Genomic DNA, 24,309 nt, shown 5'->3' with positions numbered 1-24,309 from the left:
GGCTAAATTTCTAATAACTTAGACCCATGTTTCTACCAATTGAAGTGACTAATATGAAAAGCGCAACCATCAATTAAAATCTTATCAATACATTGTTGCACTTTTCATGGCGGTGAATGGACGGAGCAATAGCGGGATGTAACAGACAACGAAGCCGTGATTAGATATTAAACAATAATAATAATAAGACGAGGTGGCCGAGTGGTTAAGGCGATGGACTGCTAATCCATTGTGCTCTGCACGCGTGGGTTCGAATCCCATCCTCGTCGCCTTTTGTCTACAATTTTTAATTGGAAAAATAATTTTAAAATGATGAATATAATAATCTAAAAAAATGAAACAGAAAATGATTTTAACTTCTTTGTCAAGCGCGTGATGCTATCTTTAAAGGATAAGTCCACCCCAACAAAAATTGATTCAAATAACAGATAAATAGAGAAAAATCAAACTAGCATACTGCTGAAAATTTCGTTAAAATCGGATGTAAAATAAGAAAGTTATGACATTTCAAAGTTTCGCTTATTTTCACAAAACAGTGGTATGCACAACTAGGTGAGTCAGTCGATGATGTCCATCACTCACTATTTCTTTTGTTTTTTAATGTTTGAATTATACAATATTTCATTTTTTACAGATTTGACAATAAGGACCAACTTGAGTGAACCATAAAATGTTAAACAATGGTAATTCCACATGTTCAGGGCAAAATAAAACTTTGCTTCACATTTGCAATGAGGAGAAAAATGAAATATTTCATATTTCATGTAATAAAATACAAAAGAAATAGTGAGTTAGTGATGTTATCAGTTCCCTCATTTGCATATAACTATTTTGTAAAATTAAGCGAAACTTAAAAACGTCATTACTTGCTTATTATACATTCGATTTTGATGAAATTTTCAGTGTTGTGCTTGTTGGATTTTTCTCTTTTTATTCAAATCAACTTTTTGTTGGGATGGACTTTTCCTTTAAGAAAAAAAGTTGCGATATCGTAGTAGGCCTAGATTGCCTAGATTCGCTATTGGAAAGAGTTTTGCTCATGAATTTTGTCCTAATGACGGTGTAATAACAACTAATTACTTCATTAATTGATTCTTAATATCACATCATTAAACATACAAAGGAATTTCGTCGACGGCTAAATTTCTAATAACTTAGACCCATGTTTCTACCAATTGAAGTGACTAATATGAAAAGCGCAACCATCAATTAAAATCTTTTCAATACATAGTTGCACTTTTCATGGCGGTGAATGGACGGAGCAATGTAGCGGGATGTAATACCCCCATCTCACTAGATGGCGATTCCACTGCGATCGTCAAAAATCGACAAAGCGTGGTATAACGTAGCTTGATCGTGCCTTGATCTTTTCAATCTTCTCCGTCGTACCTTGATCTTTTCTGAAGCGGCAAGGATCGCCACCATCTTTATGGTCGCCACAAAATTTTGAACATGTTCAAAACTTACGTAGCGAGATCGCGGAGGTGCTAAAGCGCATCACAATCGAGTCATGAGCGTATTACAAACGACATATTCGTAGCTGTAACGGAGCCCCAACGCATAAAGCGTAGTATAAGCGCATTAAAAGCAGCACCGATCGACCGTGGTTTTCAGGCCCGTTCCCAAGACAATTCTGCTACGCTGCTTCCGTTTACAAGGCGACTGCCTTGCGCTCGACACGCTTCACATAGCTTCCACCACGACGCTTCCTTCTTTGGGTGGCATGTGGCACACGTTCTCAGCCCGCTACAGGCGTTCGCGTTGCGCTTTTGCTGCGCCGCTGATGACTGGGCAGCGATTGCACAACAACCGTCCGCGCTGCTATAAAACGCCGTGCCGATGGTGGCGGATTATCATATTTGCAACAGATTACGAGGCGATACCACGGCGTTTTCAAACATACCTCCCAGAAAAAGGACCAGAAAAGGGAAAGCTGCCCAAGCTACCCCTCTTAGGCCGGCGGTCGAAGAGGAAGATCAAGGGGTTATGGTGGTGGTAGAGGAGGAGGAAGTAGAGGAGGAAGAGGAAGGGGTACAGGAGGATGAAAATCGTACTGCTGAGCCAGCTGGAAAGAGAAAAAAGACGCTCACATGTCTTAATGACGAAATGGGTTACCTCTGCAGAAATAAATAAATTGATTATGTTTTGAAAATAATTTGAATTCTAACCACAGTGACAGTAGACATCAAATTTTGTTAATGATTCGATCACTAATGTATTGATTGGGAAAGGCAATCTTTAGGGAGATTCTGGCATTGTGCCCCCCCTCCCCCTCCCTTTTTATGAGTGCTCTCACATCAGTAGACTACTTCTTGTCAGCAAATTTGAAAGGAATTTACCAAATATTTTTGAGTGACAAACTTTGTGGAAAAAAATAAACAGAATATCAAAGATTTTTATGTTCTTTTATGAAATTCTGGATGCATCCCTCATATTAACTATTAGGCTCATCGACATCTTTTGAATGAAATTTTGAAAATATTGTATATTATGACTTAGGTGACAGCCAGGATCGGACCCTGTATCTTTTTGGGCTCCTCCTTCTCCTGTCCTCGCATTCAACTTTTAACTGATGTTCTTTTAGAATGCCAAGATGTATAAGTCCAACCAAATTCTGGACATCCATGTTGGTCGGAGGTTGGCAATCGACTGAAAAATGTGTCATGTGCCGCGATTAGTATGCCGATTGCTTGAAATCGTTTCAAGAGCCCATCATGAACGTAACATAATCGCTTCATTAAGCCATCACTCGACAGGAACTGTCTTTCCAATTATAGACCTGTGTCCAATTTGAGTTTTATTGGAAAGATCATTGAAAAGGTTGTATGTCGAAGACTAATGGATCACATGGCTGATAATGACCTGTTTGAGCAACACCAATCGGCATGCAGACCACACCACAGTACGGAAACAGCTCTAGTGAAGGTGAAAAATGATATAATGTTTGCCTTAGATAAAGGTCATGTGGCACTTTTGTTGTCACTTGATCTATCAGCAGCATTCGATACCATCGACAGGCAAATTTTGATATCTCGTATGTCAAACAGGTTAGGAGTCAACGGTATTGCACTCAAGTGGTTCAAATCCTACCTTGCAGACTGGACTACCAAAGTAGAAATAGGTGGGAAGTCATCTCAGTGTAGTGCGAGTTCTATAGGCTTGCCGCAGGGGTCTGTATTTGGGCCGATCGGCTACTGTATCTACACCTTACCTGTAGGAGACATCGCTCGCCATCATGTCTTCTACCATACTTATGCTGATGACATACAGCTTTACGTAACATTTGATCCTAATGTTTGCAATGTAGATGAAGCGAAGAAGACTCTTTGTGCTTATGTCACAGACATCTGTAGTTGGATGACTCTTAACAGACTTATGAAGGAAAGACTGAATTTCTTGTCATAGGTTCAAGTCATAACCTTCGTTCCCTTAGTGATGTGAGCCTTGGTATTGGTTCTACTACTATTGTATCATCCAAATCTGTTAGAAACCTTGGTGCTTACTTTGATTGTAATATGAATATGTTAGAACAAGTTAATCAATTATGTAAATCTGTCAGATTCCATCTAAGAAACATATCGCAGATAAGAAAGTACATAACTGAAGAAACCTGCCACAGTGCTGTTCGTTGTCATATTTTGTCCAGATTAGATTACTGTAACAACCTATTAACATCTGTTCCCCAAGTGTATTTGAAGCGCCTACAAAGTTTACAAAACTGGGCAGCCCGTATTATCTTTAAGGTGGACCGACGTCATGATCCTGGCCCTTTACTTAAATCTCTTCATTGGCTCCCTGTAAAGAAGATAATTGTCTTTAAATTACTTCTTTTTGTCTTCAAAGCCTTTAATAACCAGATGCCAAAATATATCAAAGATAGCCTTGCTTCCCATAGACCAACTCGCCCTAATCTCCGTTCATCTAAAGACCCATATTTGCTTGCCATACCCAAAACTCGTACAAAAACAGGTGATCGCACATTTAGTGTTACTGCTTCTAAAGAATGGAACAACATCCCCACTTTCATTTAATCATCAAACTCTTCAGATCAATTTAAGAAACTTCTAAAAACATACCTCTTTTCCGATTAATTTCTTTTTTTTTAATCGTTTGTAAACGCTGTGATATAGTTAACTATGGAGAGCGTACTAAATGCTAGTTATTATTATTATTATTATTATTCGTAGCACCACCGTACCGAGGTCCTAATTAGCGTATGAGCCTCGTTGTACGATTGCTTTGATCGCAGAAGCAGCGCATCACATCTGCCTCGAATCGTCGCAAGAAAGTGGCATCGTCGTACTTTCAGCGTATTACCATCGCCTTCAGCGCAGGTGGCCGGGTCGCATAGAAGTTGCAGTGCAATCGTCTCGCAGGCTAAAAATAGAATTCGAGGAAGATTCTGCTACGATTTGCGGGATTTACACAGATCGCCATGGTCGCCACGATCGCCTTCCTAGTGAGATGGGGGTATTAACAAGCAACGAAGGCGTTGATTAGATATTACACAACGCATTATTAAGACGAGGTGGCCGAGTGGTTAAGGCGATGGACTGCTAATCCATTGTGCTCTGCACGCGTGGGTTCGAATCCCATCCTCGTCGCCTTTTGTCTACAATTTTTAAATGGAAAAATAATTTTAAAAGGATGAAAATAATAATTAAAAAAAATTAAACAGAAAGTGATTTTAACTTCTTTGTCAAGCGCGTGATGCTATCTTTAAAGGATAAGTCCACCCCAACAAAAAGTTGATTCAAATAAATAGAGAAAAATCAAACTATAGCATAGTGCTTAACATTTCGTCAAAATCGGATGTAAAATAAAAAAGTTATGACATTTTAAAGTTTCGCTTATTTGTTCGCTGTGAAGGTGAACGCCTAGCTTAGCCGGGTAATATAGGAGTGCTTAGAGCACCTAACAAGGTGGATATGTGCGCAATATAAATACCCTATATTTTTATTATTATTATTATTTTCACAAAACAGTGGTATGCACAACTAGGTGAGTCAATCGATGATGTCCATCACTCACTATTTCTTTTGTTTTTTAATGTTTGAATTATAACAATATTTCATTTTTTACAGATTTGACAATAAGGACCAACTTGACTGAACCATAAAATGTTAAACAATGGTAATTCCACATGTTCAGGGCAAAATAAAACTTTGTTTCACATGGCAATGAGGAGCAAAATGAAATATTTCATATTTCATATAATAAAATACAAAAGAAATAGTGAGTTAGTGATGTCATCAGTTCCCTCATTTGCATAGTGACCAGGGTGTGCATATAACTATTTTGTAAAATTAAGCGAAACTTAAAAACGTCATAACTTGCTTATTATACATTCGATTTTGATGAAATTTTCAGTGTTGTGCTTGTTGGATTTTTCTCTTTTTATTCAAATCAACTTTTTGTTGGGATGGACTTTTCCTTTAAGAAAAAAAGTTGCGATATCGTAGTAGGCCTAGATTGCCTAGATTCGCTATTGAAAAGAGTTTTGTTCATTATTTTTCATAATGAAGGTGTAATAATAACTAATTACTTCACTAATTGATTCTTAATATCACATCATTAAACATACAAAGGAATTTCGTCGATGGCTAAATTTCTAATAATTTAGACCCATGTTTCTACCAATTGAAGTGATTTATATGAAAAGCGCAACCATCAATTAAAATCTTATCAATACATTGTTGCACTTTTCATGACAGTGAATATACAGAGCAATGTAGCGGGATGTAACAAAAACGAAGCCGTTGATTAGATATTACACAATGCATTAATAAGACGAGGTGGCCGAGTGGTTAAGGCGATGGACTGCTAATCCATTGTGCTCTGCACGCGTGGGTTCGAATCCCATCCTCGTCGTCTTTTTCTCTATTTTTAATGGATGAATTATTTCCAAAGGATATAAATTAAAAAAAGAAGCAGAGAATAATTATAATTATAACTTCTGTTTCAAGCGTCGGAAGCTAAGGGGTCGAGGTCATTAATTGGTACCTGACAGGAACTTATTAATTAAAACGCTTGTGCCCTGTAAAAGGCTTGCAGTGCTGGACAAGGTAATAATATCCAAGTCTCTTGGCAGTGGCGTAATTGAGTCAAACTTTGAGTGATCCAGACATGGCGTATCTGTCAAAATTTGCAAAGTGAGCGAAGCGAGCGATCAAAATTTTGATCGTTTTAATAAAGGTCTAAACATCTAATTTTGTGATAGATTTTGATATTATTTTCAGACATTCATATCTAATGAAACCCTTTTCTCCTTCCTTTTCTTTTTTTTTCTAGGTCGTGACAATTTTAGGGGTCCATGGGGTCCCCCTCCCCTATCTGTACGTCAATGTCTATTGGGAAGCGCATATCGTTAGATGATAATGTGATATGCAATACGAAGTGAATATTATTATCATTGTTATAAAAGAAACGCTCATTATTATTAAGTGACAGCCGAGGCCCACAGTTCACTTCCTTTAATACCTTTCATCATGTTCATACTGGACACTTTCCCCTTCGCACGTGAACTTCGCAAGCGGAGTTCACAAGGGAAAAGAGCAGTATGAAAGGGGTATAAGTTACAAATCCCTGTAGTCGAATAGATTTGGACGCAATTTCTCCATACATTATAAGGCCTCTGCACTTCTCACGACGGGACCACGATCCGATTTTGGAACAAATTGCATCTTGCTTGTTTTCTGAAAAATGTAAATGAAAAGTGTCTTTTTTATTCGAGGTTCAAAGTAATTGTAAGAATACTAATATCACAATTTTGGATAATTGCAAGCCTTCATTTTAATAGTAAAGTCCAAACTGGTTTCAAATCGTAGCCAAATCGTACGATTGCTTTGACGTCATAACGACTAGATATTCTATTCGATTTTATTCTAATAAGGATGATAGCATAGTCACAAATTGGAACATAAGCATTCGTACGATGATTTAGAACTTTACACACCAGTAAGATGTTCCATATGTCTCAGTAAATTATTCACTTCAAGTCTTACTACTTTTTTATCCAAAATCGGGTTACAGGCCAATTGTAGGGTGTGCGCTGACCTTTCCGAGAAGATATTCACAACATCAGATTCGAGGGAATCATTTTTAAGTGATGATATAGTCGGTTACAGTCACACCTACGAAACCGATTCCAACCCGACCGATTGTATATCATTGGAAATCGGTTTGGAATATGTTTCACCGGTGTGCCTGCTATTAAATCAGTCACATATAAACTTGAATGGATTCTTTGGATATCGGTCAAGTAGGGGAGAATCTGAGTTGAAAGGATTATCGTTTTATCTTCGAATAAGAGCAAAGGGAAGCTTTTAATCCCATATTTCCTTTTGAAATAAGAAATCTCTGACTCCAAACCGACCGATGATGTGCCATTGGAAAGAAAGTAAAATGTTTGATCGGTCTGGAGCCGATTTCGTTGACGTGACTCTAGGATATTAAATGACAGTCCATGACATTCGACAGGTCATGATAAGGGATGTTATCATGCTGAGGAGGATGTTTCATATAGGCATATCTTGTCAAAAGTCGCTTCTGATAACAGACATGGCCGTACGCGGAATTCTTTCGGGGGGGGGGAGGGGTGCGTTATTGACTCTCGAATGTGAGGATCGAAGCGATCGAGCTTGTCATATGGGGTGATCTTGCGTTTTCTAAAATGATTTCAAGTGAAGGATACCTTGGTGAATTTTGTGAAATTTTTCAGGAAAATACGTGAGTCTTCAAAATTTCTTGGGGCAACTACCACCTCCCCCCGCGCTGTGTATCGCCATGCAAAGACATAATTTGATACAAAGTCGATTGTCCAAAATGATATTAAAAAATCATGAAAGAATTAAGATCAAAAGGTATTGAATCCATGAATTAATATTATGGTTCATCATCCAGATATCTTGAACAACATTTTAATTTTTTTTTTACTTGAAATGTTGAAAATTGCGAAGTAAAAACTGACATGTTGGACACTGAGAGTACTATGGGTCGTGTAATTTTTATGATCAGACATCACCCTTAATTTTATCGACAGAAAAATGAATTACGTACCACAGGTCATGCTGGTGCTGCCCATTAAATGGAAAGGAAATTATGAAACCAGGGTTCCCAGTTTCGCATGTTTACTAAGTTGTTGCAGTGAATTACATATATTTTCAGTATAAAAACAATAATGTAAAACTAATTACTACCACCATAACCAGTCATTCAATGGATTTATTTATTTATTTATTCAGTTTTATTTAAAAACAGGGTAGTCCTTTCAGAGCCAAAAGGCCTGCTTTACAAAAGAGCCCTGTAGACATAGAAAGATTTACAAAATAAATGAAATACAATTAATATAAAGTTAAATACAATACACAATCAAAATTACACGACATATCAATGATATCACATTAAATGAATCATGGATGTTGTTTTGATATGCAACAAAATATTAAACACAGTCTGACTGACTACCGTGCTTTCGACTTTTGGGCTGATCAAAATTCCCTGATTTTTCCCTCATTTGAGGCATTTTCCCCTGATTTGAGGTATTTAAAAAAATCAAATTCCCCGATTTCCCTGATCGGCTGGGAACCCTGAATACGGAAACGGGAATGATAATTATGTGGTGATGATCTTAGAAGGGGTTGCAGGCTGGGATCTGCCTCTGAATACAAATATATGACATTTTCACTGGAAAGGGTAACGTCCCATTTTGTTGGTATAAAGCGGCTCAACTATATTCTTCTTAAATGTCCCACTCCTTCCTTTCAGAAAGTTACTAGACTAGGAAAGGAATGACAGAGAAGGGGGGGGGGGGGGGAGAGACTGATGATGCTAAAAGGACGATGTAAAGAAAGAGGACAAAATATTCCAGCCATTCAGTGCCCCTATCCCGCCGTCACATCGGGTGAACCTCCGTGGCGACACTGGAGCTTGATGAGTTAATTTTCGATCAAATATGATAGCTGGTATTCTCAGCATGCAGACAAAAAGCATGTTACATTGCTCAAACATTATTTTGCTCTGCTACTCTAAACAAACTGCTAATTTTGAACCATGAGATGATGATCGCATCGGGTATGTAATCGCGCTATATACCTGACTTTTTATGAAAATCAATGAAACGCCCGGTTAGTTGCACCCCCCCCCCCCCCAAAAAAAAAAAAAAAAAAAAAAAAAAAAAAAAAACCAGGTCCACCATTTTGGAAAAGGAATTAAACTCCTTACAAGTTCCGTATAAAAGTCCATTAATAAAGTGCAAATATGTGCGACAATTCGGGCTGTGTCAGTGCGCCTTCTAATTAAAACCTCCACCTTAGTTTTAAAGAGACATTCAGTTGTTTATCAGAGTTAATAAAGACATTTCAAGAACCCAATATTCAAACTTCATTATGTCTGGTCATGACGTTAATTTTGTAATAGCTTAGGGGTTCTTCAGAGTTTTGCGCTTAGTAGTTCTCATCTCTGCCTTTTTTCATCCCAGATTAATAAGGCAGGGAAATATATAGAGCTAAGTTTCCCTGGTTAAGATTCGCTAGGAATAAGAAGACGCTGTATATTAGAAGCGTCGATATACCGCACATATTTATTTTCCATGCGAAGCATTTTAATAATTTGAATGAAAAAAAATCAAATATACTGCACATTGAATATTCGACATTGACCTCATCGGCTCAATCATGCTAGTAGCTTGGCAGGCTAATCCAAAAATGATGTGTATTTTGTTTTTCTGATATGCACTCGTTTTTGGTTGCTATGGTTATAAAGAGAGATTGGTAAGACTTATCCTGAGAACGTTGGAGGATGAACCATTAGGCTTTGCTTACCCTTTAGTTTTTACGAGATCACCTTCATTTCGAGAGTGAAGACCCCCCCCCCCACTTTTTTTTTGCTTGTCAAAATTTTCTTGACGAAAATGTCCTTCATTCGGGAGAGAAGACTTTTATTTGGCTTGTCAAATTTTTCTCAACTAATCAGCACCCCCTAGTAATTCATTCCCAGGCCCCCGGCGTCCGATCGACAAAAATTGTCAAAATCAATCAATATTGGTTAGTGTCTTCCTGAATTCTTGTTGGTTAATCAATTGATATTGAACAATAATTTCTTGGGTCAGACAAAACCCCCAACTAATTGGTTACTTTGACCCCTCGCTCTATTTTTTGGTGGACAGACTTTCCGCTCTCTTCACCAAGAAAGAGAGGTCAAAGTAAGCAATCTATTGCTGGTTTTTATTTTTTAAGGGGGATTAGTTTATTGCATGACGTCTGGAGAGGGGGGGGGGGGGGGTGAGAAAGAGGATGCCTGGCATCTTGTGAATGGTCAATCTTAGATTCAAGTATACACTGACCAATACGTATTCAAGGAATGTGTAAAGCCCCTTTCACAATTGACGTACGACCTGTTTAAGACCGCCTGCAACAGTTTTTTCTTGTTGTTGCACGATCGATCTCTTGGTGTCTTGCGAGCACTCGCAGTGGTTGTAGACGAACGCACGAATTTGAGGTGGTCGGAGGTGGTCGTGACTGGTCGCATCTGAATTTGAACATGTTCAAAATCCAAACGCGATCAAATACGATTGATTTACTCGCATCAGGTCGTACCATCGGTCGGGCGATCATCGTGTGAGTGTTGTTCAACGTTGTACGACTTGGTGCGAGAGGTGACACAACTACGTATAGTCGCATTTAGTCGACTGGAGGTCGTACAACACTTGCACATGCGCTAGATACCTACAGAGACCAGTCTTGCGACTGGTTGCGATAATATAAGACTGTTGCAAGACCGATCGAAATTACGGCTTACAACATTCCACTACCGTTGCATTCGCATGTATGCGACCGTACAGCCCCTTTCACAATTGACATCCGACCAGTTTACGACCGCCTGCAACAGTTTTTTCCTGCTGTTGCACGATCGATCTCTTGGTGACTTGCGAGCACTCGCAGTCGTTGTAGACGGTCGCACGAACTCAAGGTGGTCGTGACTGGTCACATCTGAACTTTGAACATGTTCAAAATCCGAACGCGATCAAATACGACCGATTCACTCGCATCAGCTCGTATCCGGGGTCGTACCATCGGTCGGGCGATCATCGTGGGAGTGTTGTTCAACGTTGCACGACTTGGTGCGACAGGTGGCACAACTAAGTAGTCGCATTTACTCGACTGGAGGTCGTACAACACTTGCACATGTGCTAGCGACCTACAGGTACAGAGACCTGTCTTGCGACTGGGTGCGATAATATGATGGGCCATAAGACTGTTGCAAGACCGATCGCAACGGCTTACAACATTGCACTACCGTTGTGTGCGACCGTTCCCCTCGCAATCCCTCGTGCAACACTTGCATGTGATCGCACGAGCACAATAGGATCATAAGCGACTTACTCGTGCAACGGGTTTTACTGGTTGTTTTTGTTGTACGACAGCTGTTGCAACTGTGAAAGCCTCTGTGCGATATTATGAGATGACTGGCGATTGATGCCTGTTGCAGCCTGTCGCACGACCAAAAGGTCGCAAGTGGTCGTACGTCAATTGTGAAAGGGGCTTAAGGCATGCCAACAAAGACCTATACCGCCCGATAGTGTTGATAGACTGGACTCCGCTATACGCTGACGTGTTTTCAAAATGGATATTTCATGGAACAAACTTTTCTACGAAATAAGTCGCCCTTCAATCCATGAGATTACATCCAAAATCTATTATACCAATCTGATATCAATAAAGAGGAATGTTATTCATAAACCAAGGGCCTTAAATTGATTTGCCTGACATCGAGCGGGAATGTTAGTTGTCATATGTCAGGATTATCCCGGCTCATCATAAGATAACTCCGTAATCATGGTAATAATGAACTTCGTGTGTTGAGATGGTCCGCTCTTATGTCACAGCCACACAGACACAGTTTATTCCAGACCGATCAAAGCTATTACGTTATTACCAATGACATACCATCGGTCGGTTTGGAGTCAGTTTCGTTGGTGTGACTGCGCATGCATGACATTCACGTCACAACGAATCACATTTGAACGTATTCTGAAGTCGTGGTCTCACTCTGTGCTAAAGTTATGGGAAGCCAAAAGTGTCAAAATTGTTATTAAGTTGTATATGTTTCTTATGTTTACTGTGCTCTTTCCTGATTCATCGATGGTGAAGACAATCATCTTTTATACTTCCTAGACAATTATGAATGATTTGAGAGCAAAACGAGCTGAAATATGATATCTCTACTGTTAGTGATTTATGTAACAATTGGCTATCCATACTTAAACCACAACTTTAAACCAGAGTTTAAGTTAAACCCGACTTCTGAATACGGGCCAATGGTAACCTGTGCACTGGACTTGAATGTGATAACACGTTATGAACTATATATCATAGTCAGTGGCGTTAATGAGTAAAAAAATTATAGAGACAGACACTGGGGGTATGGGTGAAAAATTTCTACATGATGGCTCGCGACCGAAACGAGCGAGCCAAAAATGATTGTTTTTAGAATCGAAATCTAATTTTGTCACCGATTTTAACAAAATCTAAAAAAAGATAATTTCATATTACGCCCTTTCATTTTGTCAATTTTTCCCTTTTCTCTTGGTCGTTTTTTTTTTTTTTTTTTTTTTTTTTGGGGGGGGGGCAAAACTCCCGATCTCCCCATCCGTACTTCAGTAAGGATCGATAACACCACATTGAAGCGGTCGAGACGACTGATTCTAAATGATGCCGCGATTTCCCTCGAATTTCTTTGCCATGTTAGATATTTTAAACAATTGTCTCCAGTCAAGGGTAAAAATTTGAATAACACATAAAGTGCTACCATATAAAGTAGAGTATGTGTATTCCCTTGGCTTCTGAATATCAAGCCTTTCTCGTTTCCTAGGGGTCCAAGGGGCGCAGCACCATCTCAAGTCACACTGTCACACCTTTTTTTTTTTAACAAGTGCACACCTAGTTACCAGTAATGCGTATAGCATTTCCATTTATTTGAATGCAGGATAAAAGAGCGTTGTCGATTAAATGCCTTATTAGGTGCCGCGGCCGGGGATCGAACCCCAGACTTTCCATGCATAGTCAGGCGCCTTAGATCACTCGGCCACGTCACCTCCTTATGGGGTGCCAATTCGATCGACTAAAAGTAATGATCTTGTTGGATTGTGTTTTTCAACTTCATTTGAATTGAATTGAATTGAATTTATTTTCATACTTCACAAGATAGCAAAATAATAACAAAATACAATTGAGAATATACATTTGATTACATACAAAATATAACATGCATAATGGCAGTAAATAAAGTGAAATATGAAGGAACCTGCATAAAAAGCAGAGCTTGTAATTTATGCAGGTTCCTTAAAGTAATTATGAAATTAGTAATCAAGGAGATCGGACACACACAAAAACAATCAAGACTACAAAGGAAAAGCCAAAGATTAGCGGAAGATCGCGGGGTAAAAAATGAGAGGGAAAGTAGACAAATGTGAAATAGAGGGGGGGGGGGGATGAGCGATGAATGAAAAAATTCAAAACTAGGCAGTATACCTTTAAAAAGGTACACATCAAATACATTATATATATTCAGCCATTTGGGATATTAGTGAAAACTTGTATAGGCCTACGTTTAAAACTATATAATTTGGTTCGTTAATTCAGGTGGCGAATTGTTGACTGCTCTCAATAAAGATTCATAATTTTCTCATTTAGAATTATGACTGTCTTGTAGGGGTAACGACCATCAATGTGGATATCCCCATTTTAATTAAAATAGGGAACCATAGGCCTATGAGAAATCGTCGGGGGCCTTTCTGGCTCTTATTCAACTAAATAGTTCCACAAAGTGCATTCTCCTTTTTACTTTTTATTTCTTACTTCTCATATGAATCCAATCAGTGTATATACATGTTTTTATATATTTATTCCGATGTTGTCTCATTGCAATCTGTACTTTTATCCTGAATTCCTTTCAATATTTTTACGCTCTTATTCTTGTCCTCTTAAAATTGTATGCGTGAACCAGAATCTTGCGTTATTATGACAGTTTACAATCATTACATATTCATTTTTATTCATTGTATATTCATATTATTCATTTTATTATTCCCTGCTCCTTGTGAAAACCTTTTTCAATAACAAGATAGCAGCCTATTTCATCCAATTCATTGATTTTATAAAATATTTAGTGTAAATTCTTGCCAAGCTACTTAATTTTATGATCTTTTCTTATTAGTAACATCATATATTATGTCACTTTTGTTATTTTGTTTGATTGTCGTATATGTTATGCTTCTTTCATATGTGTTTACTTTTTACTTTGTATTGTATATGGACCCCATGGAAGAACAGTATAGTCATGTCGACTAAACTGAATATGGGCTATCCATCCGTTTTGCATTTTTGTGTGTGTTTTTATCCGGAAAATAAATACTATACTATACTATACTATACTATACTATACTATACTATACTATACTATACTATACTATACGATGGCTCTTAGTTTGCTTTCATGAGTAGCGGTCCTCAAGTCATGGGACCGCGTTGGACTTCAGAGCGGTATAGTCATGGAAGCATAGTGATCATTATATGGACAGTAATTTTTGCTTGCCTGCATCTTTTTAGAATTTTTGCTCCATTCGCCATATCTGGTCCTTCATTTTTTTTTGGGGGGGGGGGATTGGAAGGGGGGTTCATTACGGCACTGGTTTCGAACGCATATTCGTAAATATTATTTCTTGCTGTACATTATTTTTTGTTTCAAAATCAAATTTTATTTCTTCATCATTAACATGTGAAAATAATGAACAACATGAAATCGTTAACATAATTTTTTGTGTGGGGGGGGGGGGGGGTTGGAAGGGGAGGGGCTCATTATGGCAATGGTTTCGAATGCATATTCTTAGATACTATTTCTTGCTGTATTTTTTGTTTCAAAATCATATTTCATTTCTTCCTCATTAAGATGTGAAAATCATGTATAACATGAAATCATTAACATAATCAATTCAAAATGTCTATGTGAATTCTGAATCAATTATATAATTGATTCAGAATTCACCTAGACATTTTGAATTGATTATTCCAAAAGTAAACTCAGAATCAATCTTTACACATTTCTTTAACAATTTAAAATCACAAATCACAAAGGGAATAGTGATACAAAACAAAATCTTCTACAAAATCTATATGAATCAATGATAAAACGCAAACACATTTATAATAAAAGATAAATCTCAAGTTTAATATGATTTTTTTTCTATTTACATTTCATTAAATCGAAACGATTTGAAGAAGTTTTAATAAAAAAAAACACAAAAGAAATGAAAAAGAAATTTAGAACACACACACACTCAACCACGCTTAATACACACTCTCCCGATAAACAACGCATGATAAGAAGACAGAAAGAAAAGAAGGAGGGAAAAGGACAAACAACCAAAATTATTGGTATGATTTTACATGTAATAGGCTTCCCAAGTCATGAGCAATCTAAGCCGACTTTATGTCATCATGAAAGAATGCAAGGGGGTAAACCTACATTTTCAAAAGTGACAGACCTTAATGCAGCGCTCAAATCTCATCAACTTCATATAGCTTCATGCATGACAGTTCTTCCGCCGTGAATGTTTCGCAGGAAGATTTATTGAGATGCATCGGCCAGTATTATACCAGACAGCCAACATTCAGAAGTTACAAAATACGGTTTTAATAGCCGAAACCTTATAATCTTTGCACGATTTCTATTGATTTTCCTTTCGCTTTTGCAAGCAGTGCAGTCAATTGAGTAACATTATATTGAGCATTCTTTTGAAAAAGAATGAGCTTTGAAATTCATTGAATATAACTGGTTGACAGAAAAGTATTTAAAACGAAAGAAAAACGAAAAGAAAGTGTTACATAATAATAAAGCATTACCAATGACTACATCAATACGCGTTACACGTATGGGATATATTCTGGTTTGAAATTTACTGCATTTTGAATAATTTATTTCAAGTAAGTGAATATGATGACATCGCTTATTCATTATCCTGGTTTTTCTGTATCAATAATACAATTCTTGAAATCAAGAAAAACTTCTTATTCGCAACACGAAATTATTTTTCATATCAAGAATGTGAGTTCTTGTTATCAAGAAATTAATTTTGAAAGCAAAAGATTAAGCGATAAAAACATGAAAAAAGGTTTGCCTTGATGCGTCGGTATAAGCTGGCTTAAACTTCCAGCTGGGACGGTGGCCAGCCCCTTAATTTTAATACGCCACGGAGATCCCAAAGCTTATTTAAAACCGTACAGCTAAGCCATGCACGATACCCTTCCTTCCGAAACGGTTCTTGGGGGGATTTGATAAGATGTTCAGTATTATCAAATAAGACATCGATCATTCAAGAGTTACAAAATGAAGATTTAATAGCCGAAACCTTATGATTTTCATCGAATCTGCATTGATTTCTCCGAGCCGCTTGAGGCTATATTCAATGATGATGATCAGGGGATTGCATAGAAGAGAAGTGACCGATCGAATACACAATAGTAAAACCATACCCATTGGTGGTTTGGGAAGAGAGAAGGTTGATGAGGATTCAGATAGGTAAAACGATAAAGAATACATGCACGATGAGATCCCGATATTTCTGAAAACTTTCGTCAGCTTTTATGAAAAGGAGATGGTAAATCAGCATAAGTATCAACTAGATACTGAAATTGATAGATATACAGATAAATAGAGAAGGAGATGGATTGAGATAAAGAGAGGGATAGTGAGAGGAAGAGAGAGAGAGAGGGAGGGGGAGGCGGACAGATAGTAAGATAGAAAGTGAGAGAGGGGGAGGGAGGGAGATGAGGGAATAGATAAAGTACAACATCCTATATAGCTCATACTACCATTTTTCTCATTATTATAATAAAAATAATCGCCTTTTCTATCGCATCTTCATCAAACTACCAACTTGACCACCAAATGTCAATCATCATCACCATCCTCATCATCACCATAACTATCATCATCATCATCATTATCATTATCATCATCATCATAATCATCATCATCATAATCATCATCACCATCCTCATCATCATCATCATCATAACCATAACTATCATCATCACCATCATTCCCATCATCATCATCGTCATCACCACCATCTCGAGCATCATCATCATCACCATCATCACCATCATCATCATCATCACCATTATCATCATCATCATCACCCCATCATCATCACCATCATCATCAACATCATCATCCTCCTCCTCCTCCTCATCATCATCATCATTAATTAACTCTCTATACGATTTTTTATGTAAAAAAAGTTGCGTCGTAGTTTCTGATAAAGAGGAATCCACCTTGTCATTTGCCTTCGAGCAACATTGGCTTCTTAACTGTTCTGAATTCATTTGCGCCAAATGAGAGGGGAAAAAACCTTGAAATCTTGTACATTTAATATTAAATGCGATGGCATTGTGTCGTGTCTTCAATGAAACAGGATGAACAGAATTAAATCTAACAAACTTGTGAAATCGAAAAAAGGCAAATTAACAGTGATTTTCAATTTCCTTTTCTCATCCATGTGGATTCCCTTTGCCTTGCACGTTGTTAGATGCTGTCACTTGCGAGGTCTCCATTTATCTTTGAATAAATCTGTATCACTTACCGATCACATTTAATCACATATATAGAAAGAACTGTTCCATTTTATTGTATTATTGTGAAAAGTGAGAGTAACAACTGAAATGAGTTGGCAAGAAATCAAGTATTTGAAGAAAGTAAATAAAAACGAATCTCTGCAACTCCTTTTTTCCCCTTCAATCTGCACAGCATGGTTAGGGATGAGTGTATTCATTACCTTGATAACCTAGAATTATTTGAGAAAATAAACAGTAACAATGAAAGAGAAAGGCGTCAAATAAGCGGAAAATTATTTTAAATGATATTGATAATTATACTGACAACTGAGAAAATGTGTGTTTGTACAAATGTATTGTAAACGAATATTTAGGATTGAATCATTTATATTATTATAGGCATTATAATATGACAAATAAAAAAGATGAATGAAAATAAAACAGTAATCAATATTCTCACCAACGGAAATGATTGATGTCGGGGGGGAGGGGGTAACACTGACGTCATATTTTTCTCTGGATAGGGTTGTATAGACTTACATGTACCAGTAGTGGCCCGGGTCGACCTTTTTCTTATTTCTCCCCTTTCCCCATGTTTTTTTAATTTTCCTGCCCTTTTTTTATTAGGACCTACTTGAATAGTCAAGGGGGCTTTCCGCTCAGGTGCACCGCCCCTATTGCAGCAAAGTAATATTTTTCATTTTGGAGCCCGAGTCTTTATGGATCATGCAGGTAAAATACCAGATCGGGCAAACATAATAGTAAAAAATTACAGAATACTATGTAAAAATGAGTTTGCAGTTGAGTATTTGGACGTCAAATAAAACTGAATTAGTAAATGCATAATATTCTCCCTTTCCCCAGCCCCCCATCTATCCAAGCATCCTTGAGTCAAAAGATTAAACTGATGACAAAGAATGAGAAAGAAAGACAAATTCTTCGCCCCCTCAAAAAAAAAAGAACTACCAAAACAGACAGCAAGAGAAAAGAAGGAAAAACACACAAACAAACAAAATCATGCACCATTAATACAAATAAACAAAATAATGAAAGCCGGAAGGCGGTATAAAATTGCATCAAACAAACAAACAAACGAAATAATCCATCAATACACATAAACAAACGAAAGCCGGAAGGCGGTATAAAACTGCCCCCCCCAAAAAAAAAAAAAAAAAAAAAAAAAAAAAAAAAACAACGAAGGGCTGTCTACAGTATACGGATCGACCATGTGTGCAGTATATGCAGTGTGTAACAGACCGATAAAGCTGGACAAAATTGTTATACAGATAAATATATGCACGATTGAATAACTTTCAGTTTGGGTAATTAAATTGGAAGTTTTGTGAAAAACAGAACAAAAATAATATGACCTATTTGAAACTGGAGGGCCTGGATCTATATTTGGACTCAGTAAATATCGATCGAAAGTGCTGTAAGAAGTAGTTATATTTTTCTGCCTAAAACAGAACAAACAAAAAAAAACAAGTACATATCAAGAGAATATAAATTGGGGACGAAATCAAAACAATTCAAAACGCTTGAAGGGAATAATTCAATAAATAAGAAAAATATATTTCGGACTCCTTGCATCACGGTCAGCTAGCTGATTGCGAATTGTTCTTCTTTTCTCAGTCTGCTTAAACATGCATCATGACTTGTATGTGTGTTTTTATGTCAATAATCCATATGTAATATGTTTTACTACAAGATATTAATCAGTGAAATTTTTTATGTATTTTAAATCACCATCTTTGCTCAAGAGCTATTATAAGACCGAGTGAGTCAGAAAAATTACATCCCAAATTACCAATTTAGTGAAGAAGAAGAAGAAAAAAATTGTCCAGAAAACCGTCATCGTACGTCCTCACCTGAAAGAATACCTTCTCCAAAATATTTTGATACCATTTTAAGTGCACATGTTTATGCTTGGATTTGTATATGAAAGTTTTGAATAGAAAAATTAAAAATGAATTTTATAGGCCTACTCGATCAGTGCAACTCTGAAGCAGGAGCGTATAATGATTTATGACATCATGGACAAGGGTTCATTCATTGCATCCATGCCTTTATACTTTGACGCAAATTGAATTTCACAAATGCCTCCTAATTATCCAAGCTTGAAACAAAACAAAAATAAGTCATCACGAACCATTGAAAAAATTGAAATTTAATTATGCATGTTATGATATACATTTATGCTCGTTCGGTAATTTTGCGTCGCAAATCCAAAACTTAAAATTCTAATAACTTTCTTGTTATTTAATAAATTTCCTCAAACCTTCACCAATATTTTTTTCTGCCATTTTTACAACAAACTTTTCTTCAGGGTGAACCTACGCCAATATTAAATTCAGCAAGGAAATTAAATCGAGTGAGAATTAAACATAAAGTCTTGAATACGTCTACTAAATTGAAAGCTGCCCGACGACAACCCAACGCGAAATTTTAGCATAAAACAAACTCATTTATATATCTTTATGTTTGTCCATGTGAAATCTAAAGGGTCGTATCATCATTAATGGTGTTTTCGCCGTGAAATCTCACATGAACTTTGTTAAGTTCTATTGGCTCCCGAGCAGCTCGATTCGATTTCACCTCCCCGGTTTCAGCGGCTTTCTCGACCCGGCTTTAGCTCGCCAGTCAAGCCGGTACTCCCCGGGCGCCACTCTTTCAAGTACCGTACCTGTCCTGTTTCTCGGGCGTGTTGTTCGAGGTATCTACAGCTACACTGCCACTGGCACTGCTGCAACTTGAATCCCTGGATCAAATCAGTCTGTGAGCTGTGATCACCGAAGAATGATTAGCCATGCCTTGTATTGCAATAGGGCTACCAGTCACAGCATTGGATGTTACAGAAAATTTCATATTGGCAGGTGAGAAACGACAAAAAATAAAGAAAAAGAAGCAAAAATTAAAAGAAAGATAAATAAATGAGCCATGAATGATGAATTATTGATGATATAGAATCTAATTTCATATATCTAAATTATTCATAGTTCAGTTTTATTCAACCTTTCAACAATGCTATGGTATAGAAGAAGGAAGGAAAGAAAGATAAAAAAGAAGTGAGAGAGCTAGTGAAAGAGAGATTAACAATATGTTTGGAGGTGGGGGGGGGGGGGGGTATACGGTGAATGAAAAGAAGAAGAAGGTCGGGGAAGAAGAATAGGCCATAATATTTTGAGGTGTACAGACCCATACATTTTTAAAAAGTAAAATGATACGTCAAAATCAAGAGATGAATAAGACGTGCATGTGAAAGAAAGCATGTAAAAGGGAGAGAAAATTTTCCTTGTTAATTGCAAAATTAATTGCAAATTTAGTATGTTCAGTCAAACATATTTTTTTATTACAAAAAATCATTGTTTGAACTTTGATTCATGCCCAGGTGAAGGCCCATATCTTCATGTGTATGACCTTTCGGCCAAACAGGCTTCACGGTTCAGCACTCAAGTCCTACATCACCAAGTAATTCATGGAATAAGGAAAGGTGAGATTAAATATTGAGTTTAAACCAAGTGTGGCTCCACTTCTGACTTCGAAATTGCTTGCACAAAGATGGTACACTCTTGATTATTTTTTGTACTGATCGTGACATATTCAATTCAATTAATTTATTTGACATCCTTTAAAAATATACACACACAATAATATAAAATAGCAAAAAGAGTAAAAGAATTTAAAACAATGTTGATCAATCTTAGTGCTTGTATTGATCTTTGCTATGTGTTCCTGAAAATGGCTTAAAATTACAGGAAGGTATACTAAGTGAAGTACATGTAGTCCAAGTAGCATAACAAACAATAAAAACATGATTCTGAACAAAAAGTCAAATGTGCTAAAACATCTCACTATTATTATCACATTACAGTTATTACATTTACATGAGCTTGGTGATATATCTGTAATGTCTTTGCTTTCTTAGAAGATTCAAAATATCACTTTTCTTTTCTAGGCCATGGATCCACTTTCGCTGTGTTTGGACAGAAAGCAATCAACTTTGTCAAGATTGATCAGAGAAACAAATGGTAATCTAATTAATCCATTAAGGGAATTTAAAAGTATGTAGCAAGATCAAAAGTTAAGCATTTATTTGAGATTTGAAATAAATATTGTTTTGCAAGTGATCTAAGAGAAAGAAAATAATGGAGGAGTAAGATGAGAAGTTATTATCCATCCATGTGTGGGAAAAGAAGTCAAAGTTAGAAGCCCAAAGTGGTAGAAAGATATATAAAAAAGAGTGCTGAGAAAAATACAAAATCTTGTGTAAAGTTAAAATAATCCAACAGTTTGTTTTATAAAACTGTTTTTAGAAGTTGCACACCAAACACAAATGTGCAAATTGGCAGTTTTTTGTATGATTTAATCCTACTATTGAAAATAAAATGTTCCTAGATAATGTCACCGGTGTGTTAGCTCAGTTGGTAGAGCGTCTGACTCACAACCGGAAGCTCGGGGGTTCAAACCCTGGCTGCGTCAGACCAAAAGACATTAAAAGATGGGAGTTTCTGCTACCCTGTTTGGCGTTCAAAAATTAAAGGAATAGAGCCTCGTCGATCTGGCACTGCACAGCGGCTGCCGGCCCACGATCAATTGAGCAAAACAAATTTTCGGAGTATTTCATTTCTGATGTCTATTTTGAACAATAAAATATGAATGGATTTCAAATACAATTGTTACATTCTGCATTTAAATGTTTCAATATTAGCAATGTGGTATTAAGAAGCAAATTGAAATGTACTATTTCTAGTATTAGAGGCTGTTTCCTGAAGCTGTTTGTAAATTCATATGTTGTAATTTTACATTACATAGGTGGATGATGATTTCATTCCCTTTTTTCCCTCTCACTCTATCTCTCTCTCTCTCTCTCTTTATCTCTCACAAACATACACACAGTATATCTCTCCTAAATAATGCTCTTGAAGTCACAGACTGGATATGGGATGTATGCTGGCTCCAGTCAAACACTATTGCAAGTGACACCAACAATTGTGCATTCAGTGGCCTTCCACATCATTATGACAATGAGGGAAAGGAAAAGGAACATTCATTGGACGTCATTCTCCCCAATACGACGGTTGCCATCGCGACAGGCCATAATGCTGTTCTCCTGTGGGACGTTGCTAAGATGTGTGTTTTAACGTCAGTCTACTGTCAAGAAAACTGCATTTTGTATCCTTTTGATTTACATACGTACACTATACAGGTTGAGGTCTATATTGATCATGGAAGTTTCTGTAAAAAGTGAAAAAAAATATAGAATTTAAATTTGTGGAATTCATGAAATACATAGATTCCTCTGTAATGTCATTGAAAATAGCTAGTATTCAAGCCATTTTTGTTTCTAGATTAATTCATTTGTGTCTTTTGCAATCTTACATAGTATAACAAGTTCATGCTTGCACTTAGATTAATTAGTAATTGAAATCGTGCATTTCTGCTCTGGAAGTCATGAAAAGTTGCACTTCAAGTGGTGCTGTTCAAAATATCAGGCACTCTGGTCTCTCATTGCATCTGAGCTGGTTCATAGTCATTAATTCAATTATTGAAAATGGCAAGTTCTCAAGACCGGTCATAGAAATTGACACTTCCTCTGGTTGCCTCCATGGATACCTTGACTCCAAGTCTTCAGATACTCGTCAAAGTTCATCGGTCAAACATGGAATGACCTGGTGCTGGCGGCTGGTACCGTCTTCAACCAGGTTGTGTTTTGGCGCCCTCACGGGTCGAGAGATGCGTCAGGACGTGTTGTAGTTGATCATAGATTCAAGGGACATCAGGTAAGTATGTTACTTTGTTAGTGCGAGTCAGGAATAGTCTCCCATCCTCAATTAGAAAGGCAGTATTTGTCAATTTGTTCATTAATGAACTTAAAATTTACCTTTTATCATCAATATAAGCTTCCCTGATTCTCCTATTGATACGATTTGATCGCATTCTTTTTTTTTGTAAATGGTTGTTTCGTTCCATAACTTGCTGTGTATAATTGTAATCCACAGTTGAGTCTATCCTTATGTTACAATCCCAAAACCAACGATAAGTTGCAAGGGATGGTTTTCTGTAAATAGCCAAAATAGTAATGTGGTCTTCAAAAAACAAACATTACAAATTGGCTTATCCGCTAAAATGTGAAATTGTTAAAAGTATGGTCTGGGCTGAAAATATTTATATCTAAATAAATAGAGTAAAATTCACAGAGCAAAATACTGAAAATCTCATCAAAATCGGACAACAAATAACAAAGTTAATGAATTTGAAAGTTTATAAATATTTTGTGAAAACAGTTATATGCACGTCGTCATGAATATTCATTAGGTGGGCTGATGATGTCATATCCCCACTTTCCTTTTTCTTATGTCATTACATGAAATCATAATTGATTCATTTTTTCATACATGTGTTAATGATGTGTCTCCATCATAAAGAAATAAGTTCGGGCAATAAATAACTAATGCACTTAATCAGTTGTCAATCCAATTGTTTTAGTTCTTGGTAGAAAAAATTGAATAAACCTAATTTCATAGAATAAAATACAAAAGAACAAGTGGGGATATGACATCATTAATATTCATGAAGACATGCCTAAAACTGTTTCACTGGAATAATTCAAATCTTTAAAATTCAATAACTTTGTTATTTGTTATCCGATTTTGATCAAATTTTCAGCATTTTGCTCTGTGAATTATACCCTTTTTTA

At 36.8% G+C, this 24,309-nt stretch overlaps 1 protein-coding gene and 3 non-coding genes across 4 annotated transcripts in view; all 4 read left to right on the top strand.

Annotated features, from left to right (window-relative positions):
• The first annotated feature begins 187 nt into the window (after positions 1 to 187).
• TRNAS-GCU (transfer RNA serine (anticodon GCU)) lies at positions 188 to 269 on the top strand. Its single transcript has one exon. It is a non-coding gene; the product is annotated as a tRNA-Ser (tRNA).
• Positions 270 to 4,522: 4,253 nt separating this feature from the next.
• TRNAS-GCU (transfer RNA serine (anticodon GCU)) lies at positions 4,523 to 4,604 on the top strand. Its single transcript has one exon. It is a non-coding gene; the product is annotated as a tRNA-Ser (tRNA).
• Positions 4,605 to 5,789: 1,185 nt separating this feature from the next.
• On the top strand, positions 5,790 to 5,871 carry TRNAS-GCU (transfer RNA serine (anticodon GCU)). Its single transcript has one exon. It is a non-coding gene; the product is annotated as a tRNA-Ser (tRNA).
• Positions 5,872 to 19,976: 14,105 nt separating this feature from the next.
• Positions 19,977 to 24,309, top strand: part of LOC129272365 (tRNA (34-2'-O)-methyltransferase regulator WDR6-like) — a 41,206-nt gene continuing 36,873 nt past the window's right edge. The window contains exons 1-5 of the mRNA XM_064107390.1: positions 19,977 to 20,485; positions 21,001 to 21,102; positions 21,568 to 21,640; positions 22,509 to 22,784; positions 23,245 to 23,392. Of these exons, the coding sequence (XP_063963460.1) occupies positions 20,419 to 20,485; positions 21,001 to 21,102; positions 21,568 to 21,640; positions 22,509 to 22,784; positions 23,245 to 23,392 (666 nt within the window). The 5' untranslated portion in view covers positions 19,977 to 20,418. The remainder of the gene's footprint in view (positions 20,486 to 21,000; positions 21,103 to 21,567; positions 21,641 to 22,508; positions 22,785 to 23,244; positions 23,393 to 24,309) is intronic.

Source organism: Lytechinus pictus, chromosome 12 (genome assembly GCF_037042905.1).
Source record: "Lytechinus pictus isolate F3 Inbred chromosome 12, Lp3.0, whole genome shotgun sequence".
Lineage (NCBI taxonomy): Eukaryota > Metazoa > Echinodermata > Echinoidea > Temnopleuroida > Toxopneustidae > Lytechinus > Lytechinus pictus.
Note: the sequence above shows the minus strand (reverse complement) of the source record. Positions and strands in the feature narration are given on the sequence as shown.